The 17,989-nt window shown below is 41.0% G+C and overlaps 1 protein-coding gene across 1 annotated transcript; it reads left to right on the top strand.

The window, feature by feature from the left end:
* Positions 1–433: 433 nt before the first annotated feature.
* On the top strand, positions 434–17,267 carry LOC139736278 (translation initiation factor eIF2B subunit delta-like). The gene is made up of 10 exons (XM_071647009.1): positions 434–682; positions 6,947–7,091; positions 7,792–7,889; positions 8,640–8,815; positions 9,425–9,532; positions 9,937–10,039; positions 13,276–13,406; positions 13,911–14,088; positions 15,486–15,666; positions 16,415–17,267. The coding sequence occupies exons 1-10, from the start codon at positions 434–436 to the stop codon at positions 16,612–16,614; spliced, it is 1,569 nt and encodes a 522-aa protein (XP_071503110.1). The 3' UTR covers positions 16,615–17,267.
* Positions 17,268–17,989: the final 722 nt, after the last annotated feature.

The raw sequence follows: 17,989 nt of genomic DNA, 5'->3' as shown, positions 1-17,989 counted from the left end.
TATGTACAGTATGTAGTTTTAGTAGTTAAGGCCTCACAAGGGGCTGACTGTGTTTAACGACCAATAGTATGGTTAACAAGAAGCCACTGGCTGAACAAGAGGCAGCCAGATTTATCGGTTTACTACCTACCTACAGCAGATCAAAGCTTCTAGATCTCTATCCTCTCTGTTTGCTTTGGGTATTCTCAGTCTTTCTCCTTTCATCTCATTACACTTCACCATGATTTCTCTCTTCTTTAAATTCTTTTTTTCTTCCTCATCCTTTTCCAATGCTTCCTCAGAGCTCTAGTATTGCTGTTTGTTTGTTTGTTTTTTTCATTATGATATTGCAGGTTGCTGCATAAATTGTCAATGTTGTTACTCATTCTTATTTTGATATATTTTGTTTTATCTCCAGTCTGTATCTCATACAGTACATCCTAAAACATACACAATGGCAGAGGCGGCAGTTTCCACTGCCACTGTCTCGGACCCTGTGAAGGGCAAGGTAACACAGAAAGATGGGGCTGCAGCAGATGGTAGCGAGGAAAAGAAGTTGTCCAAGAAGGAGAGAAAGGCCCTGAAGTTGAAACAGTTGCAGGAGGAGAAGGAGAAAAAGGAGAAGGAGGCTGTGCAAGGGTCTAAGGATGGAGCTCCACAGAAGAGCAAAGCAGAGCTTAAGGCTGAAAGAAGAGCAAAACAGGTAGGACAAAGCTTTATCCTTTTCTTGTGGTTCTTGCAAGCATTTTGAATCTACCACTGGACACACAAACACATATATGCACACACCTGCAGATACACTGTAAATATTATACTGTATACGCTGTTATTTTCGCGATTGATGAGGTCGCAGACATTTTCGCGAGATGTTGTTTTCGCGAATCGACGGCGATGCTTTCTTTAATGCTCTATTAACAAAGCGCATGGAGACAATTTCGCGTGTTGTTAAATTCGCGATCCAACTGTGATTCGCGAAATTCGCGAAAATTAAACCCTCGCCAAAATAACAACTTATACAGTAACAGGAAGACGTACCGGTAACCCTGAAATAATCAGCTATATCAGTCTAATGCAATCGTGTGGCTGAATGCGCACTAAATAGTGTACACGCATTACTTTTACAATTTTGCCTAGAGGTATGGATATCTTAATATATAGGTCCTACATATGTATTACATTTTGCAAATTTTTGATGCTATATCAGTTTTACCTTGCCTGAAATAGTGACGTATTGTAGGTGCTAGATATGCAATGGTTCAGTTGAAATGCACAGTGTGGAGTGAAAATATAACATGGAAATTTGATCATTTATAATCACTGGCTAAGTGAGGCGTTATTTGAATAATCTTTCACTCATAGAATACAGTGCTTCAAGTATACGTGGGCATGTGTCAATGGAAATGTGTGTTTTAGCAAAATCAGCTTGTCTTCAACAATCAATGGGCATCAAGACTTAGTTTGTGTGATATCTTGTTGTTTAAATGGAATTGTCAGTGTAATAAAGACATGTATTGGCCCTCATCAATTCACCTATCTTGGTAAAATGGCGTCTATCAGAAACTCCTTTCTTATCAGTCATCTATATTTGATTCATAGAGCTCTAACGAATTAATATTATTCTAGGAGTAATCAACTGAATTCAGAACAGGTTATTGTACTATTTTATATCGTAATTTCGTGAGAGATTACGTCATATATGAGATCCCGCTAGTGCGCGCGCCACTCAATTCGTTAGTCGCCGCCATCTTGCTAACACGCGAATTTCTGTGCTCGGAAAATTCGCCGGAATTGCACTTGAATATTCAAGTTTTCGTTCGAGTTGGATCGACGTAATAGCGAAAGTTACCTCTACGGGAGGTTTTGCCAGGTTTTTTCTGGTTTTAACGATCATTCTTCAGCTGAACAGCAACGGAATTTATGTCTTCGACCAACGTTCCAAACGTGGGCGGCGCAGCCGCACCACCGCTGCTGACAGCAGTCGCGTCCCCGGCAGCCACCGGCGGGGGTCGCGGAGACCAGCACGCACAAGAGTGCAAGCAGAAAACTGCGACAGCCAAAGGTAAAACGCCTACTAGAGCCGGCAAGGCAGGTACTAGTAATAGTACTACTACAACAAGCAGTGCTAACCCTAGCGGTAGTACCGGTGCAAACAAAACAGTGAAACCACCTGCCAAACTGGCCTCTAAAGTTTCAACTTTGGAAGATAGACTCGGCAAGCTTGAAGGCCAATTAGCTGTGGTTGTTCAATTTGTGGAGGCACAGTCGGCAAAGCAGACACCAGCCCGTGAAGGCGGTGGCAATGGAAAGAGTATCAGGACTCGTTCTGAATACTCCCCTTCAGACTCGGCAGATACTGACTGCCATTATGATGATGAATATGCGGCACCATTTCTGGGCCGAGATATGGATGAAAACTCTGTGATTATCCAACCAGGTCAAGGGGATAGTCGTGATGACAAATTTGATATTGAAGAAGGCGAAGTTCCCCCTTCTGTAGTGGAGAAAGTGCCAAACATTGCAGCCAAATTTGCTGTGGCTGAGGAAGTTGGTCCCCCCATTGACCCAGAAATTGCTAAGTCTACAGCCTACCTTCTGACCCACCAGCTCGAGCCCAAAGTGGTAGATGAAACGATCACTAAATACCCCATTCCCAGCAACTGTGAGCTGGTGGATGTGCCGAAAGTCAACCAAAGAATCTGGAATGGGCTACCTGCCTTTTCAAAGACACGAGACCTCAAATTTCAGAGACTCCAAAAGAATCTCACGAGAGGCATCAATGCCTACATACATACAGTGTCGGCACAGGATATCACTGAACAGCAACAAGATGCACTAGCACTTCTGTGCAGTGCGAATTTCGAGCTAAATTCCTTGCGTAAGGAATTCATGAAACCAGACATTGGTTATCAATTCCAGCATCTCTGCAAGCCCTCTACCCCGGTCTCCAAATTCCTTTTTGGTGACGACCTGGGAAGGCAAATGAAAGACATAAGAGATGAACAAAAAGCAACTGAGGGTGTCCTCAGGAGTGAGCATAGCAGACAATACAAAAAGCAGCGTTTCAGCCCATATGGCAAGGGCAGGAGCAAGATTACATCAGGAAGCTCAAATTTGCCCCAACAGTACCGCGACGCGGGCTGGACTACTTCTCGTGCAAGTACAAGTGATGTCACTAGGCCTACAGGTGCAAAAGGACCGTGGACTGGAGCTACCAGCCATGCTTTTTTAGGCCAGCGCCCCAAGGGGAGGGGGAAGCCGTCGGCTCCCCACACCTTCACACATCCCAGCCAGCACCAACCGCACTGCGGCAGCAAGCAGGGCTCAGGGATGAAGAGAGCACGATAACCTCCAGTTCAACTGACGAGGTAAACATGACATCTGATTCTAGTGATTATGCAAAGCTATGTCATAATAATGTAGAACCTATGGTAGGAGGTCGACTGAAGCAATTCCTCCCAAAGTGGCGCAAAATTACTTCAGACCCACATGTGCTAAATGCTGTAAGTGGCTACAGGCTTGAATTCAGTAAAGAGATGGGTGCACCATCTAGAACTAAACCCCCTTACCTTTTTCGGTGTAATAAAGCCGAAGAGGCTGATATTGATCTTGAAATTTCTAAACTCCATGACAAGGGAGTAATCGAACCGTGCCAGATGGAAACTGGAGAATTCGTGTCTAATATTTTTACACGGCCTAAAAAAGACGGGGGTACACGCGTTATCCTAGACCTGTCTGATCTCAACAAATATCTCCAGTACCAGCATTTTAAGATGGAAAATATCCATACTGCTATTGAACTCATTTCAGAAAATAGCTTCTTAGCTTCAGTCGACCTTCGGGACGCGTACTATACAGTACCTGTGCACCCAACACACAGGAAGTTCTTAAAGTTCTCCTGGAAAAATCAACTTTGGCAATTCAAAGTACTGCCTAATGGCCTGAGCACGGCGCCAAGGTTATTCACTAAACTACTGAAACCTGTATTTACATTACTGAGAGAGCAAGGGCATGTAGTAATTGGATACCTTGACGATGTACTCATTATTGGAGAAAGTGAGAATCAAACATTGCAAACGGTTTTTGAAACCACTAGCATCCTTGCACAACTTGGGTTCTTGGTACACCCAGAAAAATCAGTACTATATGCCCCACTCAAGAAATACAATTTCTTGGTTTCATTCTCAATACTCAGGCCATGACAATTCGACTGCCTGATAACAAATCAGAGGAAATACAGTCCTTGTGCAATGAACTTATGCAAATGGCAAACCCCAGTATCAGGCAGGTGGCTAGAATTATCGGGAAAATGGTAGCATCATTTCCCGCAGTCCAGTATGGACAGCTCTATTACAGGGCTTTAGAAAGGGACAAAATCAAAGCACTCAAAATGAATAAGGGGCATTTTGACAGAAAAATGAGCCTATCTTTGGAAGCAAAACAAGAGCTGCAATGGTGGACAGACAATGTGCAGTCTACTTTCTCACCCTTACGACACCCTAAACCTATGCTCGAATTGTGCACGGATGCCAGTGGCAAAGGCTGGGGGGCATCTGATCATACCACCCATACAGGGGGTAGATGGAATGAAGACGAGCTGCAAAAAGCCAGGGAGAATAAGATTAATTATCTGGAGACCCTGGCTGCTGGCATGGGACTCAAGTCCTTCTGTTCTAATTCACAAAACATTCATGTTTTGTTACGGCTAGATAACAGTACTGCTGTTGCGTACATTAACAACATGGGAGGCATTAAATCCCTTGACTGTGATCGGGCAGCCCGAGAGATTTGGCAGTGGTGCGAAACTCGTAAAATTTGGGTCACTGCAGCACACTTGCCAGGAAAGCTGAATGTGGAGGCAGACCGCATGTCTAGAATTTTCAATGACCGCACAGAATGGATGCTTGACCGCGCAGTTTTCCAAGAAATAACTTCACGTTTTGGGACACCAGAAATAGACCTATTTGCCTCCAGACTTAACAAGCAGGTAGAGAACTATGTCACATGGTTGCCCGACCCACATGCCAAGGCTGTTGATGCCTTTACTCTCGATTGGGGAAAGTGGTACTTTTACGCATTTCCTTCTTTCTGCTTAGTTGCTAAGTGCATTCAAAAAATCAAATCTGATAATGCAACTGGGATACTAGTAGTCCCAAAATGGCCAAGCCAGCCATGGTTTCCTCTCCTAAACAGGATGATGAATGAGGAACCACTTGTTATTCATAGGAGTGAATCCTTACTAACATTGCCAGTTTCTAACACTCCTCACCCACTAAACACTCAGATTGATCTTCTTGCTTGCAGGTTCTGTGCAAGCCCTTCAGAGATGCGGGATTGAATGCACGTATAACTGCTGTAATGGCCTCCTCTTGGAGAAAAGGGACTAAAAAACAGTATGCAGTGTACATAAACAAATGGAAAGCATTTTGTGACAAAAAATGCAGCAACTACTTGTACTCGGATGTTCAAGCTATCCTGGAATTCCTGAGTGACATTTTCTTCGATAAAGGGGCAGGTTACAGTGTCATAAACTTAGCACGGAGTGCTCTATCTTCATTTGTGATTCTTCGAGATACTATGTTTACAGTTGGAAACCATCCCTTTATCCAGAGGTTTATGAAGGGAGTCTTTCAGCTACGCCCACCCAAGCCTAGATACATGGAAATGTGGGACGTTAACCTTGTTTTCAATTTTCTTCGTTCTTGGTCCCCAGCGCACATTTTGGACCTGAAAAAATTGACGCTTAAATTGTGTGTGATTATTGCATTAATCTCAGCACAAAGGATTCAATCATTACACTATCTAAGCTTGGATGGTATGGTGTTAAGAGATAATGCAGTCACCTTTCACCTTCATGATCTCCTAAAACAGAGCAAGCCTGGAAATTACTCACACAGTGTCAAGCTCCAGGCATACCCGCCAGACAGGAGACTTTGTGTAGTCAGGTACTTGCAGGAATACATCAGCAGGACCCGCAGAATCAGAGCTAGTGAACGGTACCTTTTTGTTAGCTACAAGAAACCGTATCACAGGGTATCATCTCAAACAATCGCTCGCTGGATTAAGGAGGTTTTGGAGGCTGCGGGTATTGATACAGAGATCTACAAGGCGCACTCTACTCGGGCAGCGTCTACCTCCGCAGCCAATAAGGGAAATTTCCCAGTATCTAAAATACTTGCGCAAGCCGGTTGGGCCAACGAAAGAACCTTTCGCAAGTACTACAACAAGCCCTGTCCTGCTGAGAAAACCTTTGTAGAAACAATTATCAAAAAATAGACTGTGAAGCCCTAAGATTTGGGCAGACATGTCTTGAACTGCCTGAACTTGTGAACTCTTGGAGACACAATATCTCTGCAGCATTCAACCTGAATGAGATTTGCAATGGAACCTCTTGTAAGGTATGCTTCCTACCCCTTTTCGGGGGGGTTGCCTCGAGAATGTAACCACTGGCTTTGAAATCTCATATATGACGTAATCTCTCACGAAATTACGATATAAAATGGAAGATTAAACGAGAACTTACCGTTTGAAGTTTAATATTAATTTTATGAGTAATTGGAGGGTGAGATTACGTCCCACCTCACCCTCCCCCAAATTTCAAACGGTAACTTAATCTCTCGTTATCTTCCTACATCAGTGGTCACATTCTTGCTTCTAATATTGAGTGGCGCGCGCACTAGCGGGATCTCATATATGACGTAATCTCACCCTCCAATTACTCATAAAATTAATATTAAACTTCAAACGGTAAGTTCTCGTTTAATCTTCCATTTCAAGTGTTTTCTGCAGTAATCTTTGCACAGTGAGGTACAATGTATATGTGAGTTGTTCACAGAGATGTTGCTTTTACAGCACGCATGAACAAATTACACTTGGATTATTGTATGTACCAAAATGTTACAGTGAGGCTGTAAAACAGTGAAAAGTTAGAAAATGGGACTGATTCATTAGAATAATTTTCCCCCAACAGGAAGCAGAAAGAGCAGCAAAGTTAGCCAAGAAGTCTGGGGAACCAGCACCCAGTGGGACAGGATCAAGTGCTGGGGGAACCAGTCAGGCTGGTGGAACCACTGCCAATGCCTCTCAGAGCAAGCCCACCAAACAACCTGCAGAAGGTGAATTAGATATATCTATGTACTGAAATGTTTCGTAGGGTGTAGAAGTTTTGTGCCCCTCCTGTGATATGATGTCAGAGAACTAATAAAATTGTGTAAAAATACATTACATCTTGTCCAGAAGAACTTACTAGCTCACATATAATGTGTTGAGAGTGAGTGAGATTAAGGGACTCGTGAATTAATTTTTTTTTTGTTTCCACAAAGTAATCGGCTGAAAAAGTCATACTTTAACAGTGTATGTCATACTCCATAGCATATTATCATTATGAGCATAGTATGTACATATTATTCATAGCATTTATGCCAAGTGATGTCAGTGATGTGAACGGAGAATAAAATCTATGCAAAGATCTTGATTATTTGTCTACAGTCACTGTCTGCAATGAAAATCTCCAAATTGTGATTATATATGGACGAATAAAACAGGCACCTTGTCAATATATATTTAGTGCCTTTAATCTATAACCCTACAAACTGTGTGTATATCCAGTGTAGGATGTCAACCAAACTGTAAGGATGTGTTTCTGCTCTTTGGTATTTCCATCAGAAAATGAAGAAATTGTTTGGCTGATGACACCAGCTTTTATGCCTGTGATATGCAACATTTTATGCCTGTGACACATTTCATTCCTGTGATATGCAAATCAGTGTAATTCAATGTAATAATTCACTAATAATCCTGTGCTATTTTCAGCAGCACACAGCAAGAAGGACATGTACCGAGTGTCAGATGACATCAAACTTGACGACCCAAATGTCCAAAAGAGGATGGCTAAAAAATTGGAAAGGCAACAAGTAAGTTATTTTGTTTCCTCCTTGATTCAGAAATGTCACTTTAGGCTTTAGAGTGAAAGCATGTATTTCTCATTGGCAGGAGTGCTCATACTGAAACACCAAACTGAACTTTGCCAAAACATGTTGAGATGTTCCAAATTAAGTTAGTTGATACGTCACCCTTTATGTACACTTGACTGTAACCTGCCGAGCTATTTCATCAACATTTTGGTAATCCCTCCAGACCTGTGAGTTAGCCAGCCCACTTGGCCATAACAAAAGGAGGGCCATGGTGACACAATAGGGATTAAGGGGATAAGATAATCTCTATTTATTGGCAATCAGTTTCCAGAGACCTGAGCCAATTGCCATGGAGAGCACTCCAGGGGACATACTAATCAATTAGCAAACAAAGCGTATAAGGATTTAGTAAAATGAAGTGAAGGATGGCATCAGTAAAATGTGTATGAAGCAGTGAATTTCAAGCTTGTATGATGTGACTGAGAAAAATGTGAGATAAATTGGAAGAATCAAAGATGGTATACTCGCATTAACCATTTTATGTGTCATGTTTAAAGCATAGGAGGTTACCTGTCAGATCCAGAGTGCTATAAATATCCTTTGATTATATATGTATATTTAAAGCAAATATGTATGACAACCATCATCTTAACTGGTTTGTCATCCCAAGACCACTGGGTAGCCAGTCACTGTCCAAGCCAATTTCACACCTCTCTATACATGACTGACCTTTGACCTCTGTACCCACAGGTTCCCAAGAGACCGGAGAGCCAGAAGAAGGTCAGCCTCTTCTCGCACTTGACCCAGTTTGAGCGACAGGTGTCGCTGACCAGCGAGCTCAGCTTCGCTTCTGGGGGCATCCACCCCGCCATCATCAAGCTGGGTCTGCAGTACGCTGAAGGAATCATTTCGGGAGCAAACTCGAGGTCAGTGGTAATGCAAGCTCAAGCTATGACTTCCTAAATCTCCAAAATACTGTTTAGAGCTGATGTAAGTGCCATGGTGCATCCTTTGTCCCAGGATTGAATGGCATTCTGCATTTCTTGTGATGTTGTTATGCATTTAGTTTGTGGATGATGTTGCCATGTAGCTTGGAAATTTTTTGATTATTTTCACTGGATCTTCTGGCACCACTAGCATGGAAACATTTGAACGGGAAGTGCTCTAACAAGTTACTTTCTTTTTGCAACAAATATGAATGAATCTCACTCTACATACATGTACCTTGTATGATAGTAAAAGAGATGCCAGTTGTTACTGTTATTGCAGTATTCTGTACTTTTTGTTTACCCAAAATATGGCAAATATTATGGAAAATACTATTTTTCCCCAATGTTATTACTACACATGTCTATTGCAGAAAGGTAAAAATACTGTTTTTCCTCCAAAAATATGCCTTTTCAGCCCTCAGAATACTGCAATGCTGTTACACAAGGTTGGCATCCCTGTAGTAAGCTTTTGTAATGTGTGCAAGACACTTGTTTGAACATGCACAGAATAATAAATGTATTTCCCTTTCCCTGCTTTTGACACAGGTGCATAGCTCTACTAGTTGCTTTTAAGAAGGTCATAGTAGACTATACCACACCCCCTCAGAAGGACCTTTCCAGGGACCTGGAGAGCAGAATAAAGCCCTACATCAAGTAAGTAACCATGGCAACCTTTTCCTTTTTCATTATATAACTGCTGTGTTGTGAACAGAAAAAAGACCCCTCTCTGTTGCTCATGACAAAGGTGGCAACTGTGCACATGAAGCTTTTAAGTTGGAATATTTGAATTTCAGAGGCAGCAGGTTACACACCCTTCTACCACATCCATTCTGGTTGTAAGCCATAGCAACAATTGTCAGTACGTTTGAACAAGCACAGAACGGTTTTGTGTTCATAGATATTCACTGTTGCATCCACCTGTATTGAATCGTAATGACTTCATAATACCTTTTATTCCCCTAAGGATTGAGATGAAGTACACTGTATGATCATGCTTGCAGCTTTCTTGAGTATTGGTATTTTCTTATACTTATCTCCTTCTTCTCTGCGTGGTGAAGTTTTCTGAACCAGTGTAGGCCCAAGTCAGTCAGCATGGGGAACGCCATTAAGTACCTCAAGATGCAGATCAACCACATCCCCCAAGGCATGCCAGACAAAGAGGTGAGCTTGCCGATCATTGACTTGATGAAATTACACTTTTCCTCTTTAATCAGGAACCACTTACATAATTGTTTCTTGAAAGAAAGAGATAATCATTCACGTAGAGGAATGAATATGTGCCGTGACAAAGTATTGGTTGTCACTATCTGTACAAAAAGTATATTATCAGATTGCAACTGCTGGTCTACATTTTGAAAGGCATTTCAGAAAAAGGAACCCGAAGGATTCGAACCTGTCATCCACTGCTGCTTTCCAGGCAGCAGCCCCACCACCAGGCTATCCCTGGTTGTTGGCAGTGACACAATGAACTTTAGAACAAATGCCCAGGCTCTGAAATTCTGACATTCCGACCTGGAGACGACAGGTTTGAATCCTACTAGTTCTTAATCTTTTTTTCTGACATGTTTGTTAAATTGTAGATCAGCAGTTGCGATCTTACCAATGCACTTTGTAAAGAGGGCGATAACTGATTAAAAATTTGTCACAGCTCGTACTTGTTTCTTGTTTTGCTGGCCATTGCTTGTCAACTGTGGCAGACAATAAGAGGTCAGTTTCACTTTCACCCCATACCAGTGGGGGTGTGGGGTGGTGCACTTAAAGGTCCAGTTTATCTTTGGGAGCAGTGATTTCAAAAATGTTCAAGATATCACATTTGATCATTGATGCATATATGTGTAGGTCTGTCGTATCACAAAACATCCTACCATATAAAATTTTCACAGTAAAGCCTAAAATATAAGGAGATATCAACATTTTTCTCAATAAACCATAACTGTAGACGGTTTAGTCTGGAAGCATTCTTATTATAACTATTGTTCTTGTTTTGTGTATTTAACAATACTTAACATCAATTATACGGATTCAAATTTTTACATTGGTTGTTTCTATCCCTAACTCACATTTTAGAACTATTTTAAAGCACTAATGCTCGGTTTTTGTTGTCCCCGCCGAACGAGTTCGAGCAGGGGACTATGAAACGGGCTCCGTACGTGTGTGTGTCCGTGTGTCCGTCCGTGTGTCCGTCCGTGTGTCCGTCCGTGTGTGCGTCCGTGTGTGATCAAAATCTTCAATTTGCTACTTCTCTGTCATTTATGAGCCAATTTTGATTCCGTTTGCTTTATATGATAGCACTACATGGGAGCTTTGAAACTTCTACACAGAATTTCAGTCGTGACCTTTGACCTTGACCTTTGACCTATATTGTACATTTTGCTACAAAATGCTACTCCTTCGCCATTTCTAACCCGATTTCGATTCCGTTTGCTTTATGTGATGGCACTAGGTGAGGGCTTCAAAACTTCTACACAGAATTTTGACCTTTGACTTCTTTGACCTTTGACCTTGATTTTTGACCTGTATTGTACATTTTGCTACAAAATGCTACTCCTTCGCCATTTCTTACCCGATTTCAATTCCGTTTGCTTTATGTGATGGCACTAGGTGAGGGCTTCAAAACTTCTACACAGAATTTTGACCTTTGACTTCTTTGACCTTTGACCTTGATTTTTGACCCATATTGTACATTGGCTACAAAATGCTACTCCTTCGCCATTTCTAACCCGATTTCGATTCTGTTTGCTTTATGTGATGGCACTAGGTGAGGGCTTCAAAACTTCTACACAAAATTTTGACCTTTGACTTCTTTGACCTTTGACCTTGATTTTTTACCTCTATTGTACATTTTGCTACAAAATGCTACTCCTTCGCCATTTCTTACCCGATTTCGATTCTGTTTGCTTTATGTGATGGCACTAGGTGAGGGCTTCAAAACTTCTACACAGAATTTTGACCGTTGACCTTAATTTTTGACCTACATTTTCTTGTACATTATGCTACAAAATGCTACCTTTGCCATTTCTAACCCGATTTCGATTCCGTTTGCTTTATGTGATGGCACTAGGTGAGCGCTTCAAAACTTCTACACAGAATTTTGACCTTTGACTTCTTTGACCTTTGACCTTGATTTTTGACCTATATTGTACATTTTGCTACAAAATGCTACTTCCGGCGGGGACATATATTACGCACTGCGTAATTTCTACTTTTCCTTGTTTCATCTGCAAATGGTAAATTATGCCTTTAACCAGTTTTGTACCTTTGCTCTTCACAAGAAGTGAAGCTGGATCTCACATTTGCATGGGATGTGACTCTGTAAAAAAAATTGTACCTTTTTTAGGTTCTTTCATGTGAATGAAGTCTATTGCCACTTAAAATAGCAGAGGGGGTAGTATGTTAATGCACACTTAGTTCACAATGGGCCCTGAAGTTGAGGCCTTTGGTTCATGAGGCAGACATGGTAGTGCCTGAATGAACCCACCTCGCCACCCACGAATGTGAAGCACAAAAGATCTGCAAGAATGTGTATGGGTCTGTGGGGGTGGGGGTGGGAATTGGGGTGTGAAATTAGCTTCGAAATACTGCAGAATGCCAGAACAAGATTGATACACACATAGATAGGGCATTATGAAGAGAATCTCTTGCACTTTTAGATATGGGACATTTGAGCAATTGCCTCATACTAGTACTTTAAATAGGCATAATGTCCATACCTGTCACTTGTCTTGTAGGGAGTTTCAGTTACCCTCTGTGGATAAGAGGGTTTTGCATTACCCTTGGAGCCATAATGATTGTTTTTGCCTTTTATCAATCTTTTGCTGTCATCTTCAAAGTTGAAGACCCTGAATATAAGAACGACCCAAGTCCAATTTTTGGCCAAATTCAGTTTGACATGGGAAATTGTAGCTTATGCGTGGACTCATCTTGTGTATAAATGATAAATCCTAATTACCCCCGGAAGTGCCTGAAATAAATGAGTTAAATCTTATATGAATATAAGAATGAAGGACTTGGGTCATTCTTACATTCATATTATAGCGCCCTCTCTCGTCCTTCTCTCATCTCTATAGCAGAATGTCATGTATATGAATCAAAGAATGACCCAAGTCCATATGAATCAAAAGAACAACCCAAGTCCATCACACAAAATGGCCTCTCCACAATTAATGTAAATGTTAATCGTCATAATAATATATGTTCTAATTTGTATATACAATGTTGCCTTCCTATCACGGTTAAATAGAATATTATTGGACGAATAAAAAAGATATGAAGTTTTTTTAAGTTTACTCGAAATGGTCTTCCATGGACTTGGGTCGTTCTTATATTCATATACTCAATTGTGAAAATGTGTTTTTTTCTTCCTCCTGTATGTCCTTAAACATCCTCCACACCCATAGGCCAAACAGCGACTTTTAGAGTGCATTGACCTCTACATCAAGGAGAAAATCTTCCTGGCCCAAGAAGCCATCTCAACGACATTTGCCTGCAAAAAGATCAAAGATGGAGACGTGATCCTCATTTACAGCTGGTAAGAGGGAACTTTCTCAGAATTTTACAAAATTGTATTTACAATGACAGATTGTTTACTTTCTGTTAGAGAAAAAGAATCTTTTTTTCATTTTCATGACATAAAATATGTCCAATTTGCTCTTCTGCAGTACTACAATATAGCACAAGTGGCAAGAAATCTGATTTGCTGTGATTTGTTGTCTTAAAGTGAAAAAAACAAAACAAAATTGTGTTGATTCCTGCAGATTTAGAGTCGTCATGTTGAGGACAAACTAATATTGCTATGACATGTATTTCTCACAGACATCTGTCTGACTATACTCGGGACTAATCTTCTATGTGTTAATAGTTTCCCATAAGCTTATTATAAACTTTTAAGTGAACTTCGTCATGACCTAGCTTTGACATAGATGTAAAAAAATACAACACACAGTTCATATGATGGGTTTTCAGAATTGAAGCCATGCTGATGTAAAACACAGATTTCTGCAGCTTTTTCATCTCTTCCTGTCTTCCAATCCAGCTCCTCATTAATCAGGAAGGTCCTCTGTGACGCCCACAAATCTGGCATCAAGTTCCGGGTCGTCATGGTGGACAGCCGACCAAAGGTCGAGGGTCGAGAAGGCATTCGGCGGCTGGTGGCGGCGGGCATCAAGTGTACATACGTACTCATCAACGCTATTTCCTATATGATGCCTGAGGTACAAAAAGACCTAGAGAACCATCCAGATACTTGTATGCTATTGTTGGTTTATGTGTAAGTTTTTCCAGCATTGCTCAAGCAACACATAGAGACTTTCCTCTTTTTAGAGTTTCACCAGCCTACTGTAATATGATCTTTATGTATAGTTTATATGCATGTGAAGTCAGAATTTGGAAGCTGAGAGTAAAAAACTCACAGTATTTTATGATACTGAACAATTTGAGCATGACCATGATCAGAAATGTTTGGAAATGTATTGACATAGTATGAAGAGCAGGCATTGATTTGCTTTTGCTGTCATTCCACAGGGATTTCTTTTCATTTAAGAAACTGAAATCATAATGGTTTGCATTGATGGAACCTTTCAAGGTGGAGTACAAAATGATCTTTTCACAAACAATACTATTACTGATGCCAAGCTTGAATGTAGCAGAGCATTAGTTTTTAAAGGGGAAGGCTAGTAACTGATCAGTGGGAATCAGTGGAAATGCTAGAAGTTGATTGTTCCAATCCTTATGGGATTCATTCAAGAGTTCATTGTATATCTATTGTTGTGTGAAAATGATTTGCTTCAGAATGGTCTCATATTCAAGTAATGTGCAGTTTAATGCTTCCAGGTTAGCGTCCCTGGTCAGTGACGGAGCATTAATCTGCACATTACTTGAATATGAGACCGTTCTGAAGCAAATCATTTTCACGCAACAATAGATATACAATGAACTCTTGAATGAATCCCATAATGATTGGAACAATCAACTCCCAGCATTTCCACTGATTCCCACTGATCAGTTACTAGCCTTCCCCTTTAATCATCTTGCATGAGTGCAACAAGACACATGGTTTCTCTTCTGGAAGCAATCAGAGAAAACAACATGATTTCTTAGTATATTGGATATATGGATGTGTCATCATTACCATTATATATTCCTTGGAGACTGTAGGGTGTGTTATACCTTATGCTTCAGGAGCACTATTCATCGTAACTTGATGCCACAAGCACACATACGTGTACTGTATGTATTCTTACGTTTGAAATCATTCAGTGGTGGATGGTTGGGTTTGTGTGTAGTCCTGAAAATGACCTACTCAATGTCAATGTTTTGGTAAGCATGTTCTGGCAGTCCTCACAAGAATTTTCCCCAGGATGGTAAAAAACAGTTACCCAAATGTTGAGATTGAGTGCCAGTAGGTCCTGTTCAGGACCACATTCACATCCAAGAAAGAATACCTGGTGTACCATGAAATCATCCACTCCGAAAATTTTACCACCATGAAAATCTTCAAACAATGCCTGTTTTATAATTACCTTTTAGGGCAAATTTATAAAGAGCTGTACTATGTTCACATTGGATGTACCTTGGTATTCATTTGTAGAACTTCCATATTTCTCCCCAGGTTTCTAAAGTGTTCCTAGGGGCCCATGCCCTATTAGCCAATGGCTATGTGATGTCGAGAGTGGGATCATCAGTCATCGCCATGGTAGCAAAGGCCTACAACGTCCCCGTCCTCGTGTGCTGTGAGACGTATAAGTTCAGTGACAGGGTTCAGACGGACAGCTTTGTCACAAATGAGCTAGGTATGTACGATATGTTATTATATCAAACTGTGTGAGGTGTTGTAATATGTATACTGTATATGACAAATATTTAGTGAGGTTTTTATTTTCGCGAATTTCGCGAGTCAGCTGCAATATGCGAAATTAAAGACTCGCGAAAATATTGACTCGGGTCCAGATATGAATGTGATGTACCTGTATTCTCTGTTCAGTACAGTACTCCACGATCGCGAATTTAACCACTCATGAAATCATCAGGAAGTCTTGATTCGCAAAAATTTAGACTTGCTAAATATATGTTGTATACAGTACCACTTCACCTACTGGTTTTCCTTGTCTCGAGAGATCTGGATGATTACATCCAACGATAAACAATTATTTTGATTAAGTATTAAGACTTCTCAGTATAATGTCACCTGTGGCAAAGAAAATTATGACAAGAGCTTTACAATCCCATTTTTTTTTTCTTTATACAGTATGTGAAATTCCAATGTCAAATGACATCATAGAGACAGTGCATATGTTTCTTTCTAGTTAAGAGTAAACTTATCTTCATGTTCTGTAATAATCTTAGGAATGTGATGAAGATATAAATTAACAATTCATCGTTTCTGCCAGATTTCAAGAATGAGTAATGGTATACATGATTTTGAGTCTGGCATCATAGTACTTACAAGCAATGTTGGATAAGATTCTTTTCTTGGTCTTATCCCCCCATATCAGCCAATAATCTGATATCCAAATTCCAATTTTCATTCTATATTGCCAGGTGACCCAGAGGACTTGGTTTCTGTCAGACGACCCAAGAGCAACCTTGACAATTGGCGGGACATCAACTCTCTCAGCCTCCTCAATCTTGTCTATGATGTCACGCCTCCGGACTTTGTCTCCATGGTGATCACCGAGCTTGGGATGCTGCCGTGCACGTCAGTACCTGTTGTACTCAGGGTCAAGAACATTGAGGGCTGAAGTCCCTCCACATTATACCTGTATTTTGTTTGCGTGGAGTCCCATTATTCATCAGTAGGATTTCCAGAGCCAGCCAATGTAAAATTCCATCGTTGGACATTTAGCATTCCGACCCTGAGTGAGTTGGATGTTTCGTTTTAGGTCTGGCTGAATGAAGGGAAATTCCTTCCAAATAATCAATAAGGGTTCAAAATTATAGTGACTCTCGATTAGAGACATTTGTCGATTACGACTTTCAGCGCACATACATTTGGATAGCAAGCATGGTTGGCGTTAAAATTTGTGTCTCTTACCCTGGCTTTACCATTCATGGAATGATACGGCAGATGGAATCTAAAGCAATGTGAAAATCTCTTGATTTGAGTTCTCTGTCCTAAAGACAAACTTTGGCAGTCATTGTTAGTGGTGTGCAAATTGCATGAAAGGTTCTGTGAATGATAGCAGGTGGCATGATTGACTTGTTGGAAGTCATAGAAAGTTATGGAACACTCATTAACCTTTTATGTGCCCAGACATGTAGGTTAATTTGCTGCCAAGCTACTTCGAAAGCATTCAGGTATCCATTGAAACTTTAGCCAGGAGTACAAAAGCAAGCCCACCCAGCTGTAACAATGTGCCTCAGTCCATAAGGTCATGATGATACAATAAGGATTATGGGGATTAGGTAATCTCTATTCTTTGACAGTAAATGTCCAGTCATTGGGGCCAATTGGTGAAGAAAGCACTGCACTCCAGTGTGTGGCAATTTGTGAAAATAAGTAGGGGGGGGGGGGTTAATTGTCACAGCTATCAATCTAAACCATGCAGAAATATGCTGCATGTTTTGGTGGGCAGAAGACATCTCAAGGACCCTGAAGGTGCCAGAGGGTTAATGTTTGAATCTATTCCATGAGCAGTCCAGGTTGTGGACACGTCTTGCCATCACCCCTCCCTATCAATAGTGCAACATCAACCATGAAGAGCTGTCATTTGGTCAGTCTGCATGACTGTGCTAAAAGGTACACAGACGTGGGTATTCAGGAGGGCGCCGTTTCATGGACCCACACTTGTACATCTGCCATGTTCCTAATGTCCGGACAAAACTGATTCATATGCCGAGCATATTGAAACGTCAATCCCAGTTTGTCTATTCATTTGACTGTCATTCCTGGCTGGCTCTGCCTACCACATACAATACGGATTCTTCAGAGATGAAAGACAGGTTAGCTTTCTAGTTAGCTGAGGAAACAGGAGAAAGATTGAATGGAATTGGTTGAAATCACTGAATCTGCACAAATCAGATAGACCTTTGCAAAGAAATAGCAATAGGAGACAGATACAGAAATTTCCTCTTTTCAAATGTGCTCTAAATTTAACCCTAAAAAGACTGGGGGGG

Source organism: Diadema antillarum, unplaced genomic scaffold (genome assembly GCF_040938485.1).
Source record: "Diadema antillarum isolate AM-2024a unplaced genomic scaffold, OU_Dant_1.0 seq00000635_RagTag, whole genome shotgun sequence".
Taxonomy (NCBI): domain Eukaryota; kingdom Metazoa; phylum Echinodermata; class Echinoidea; order Diadematoida; family Diadematidae; genus Diadema; species Diadema antillarum.
This window is presented reverse-complemented; position numbering and strand designations above follow the sequence as displayed.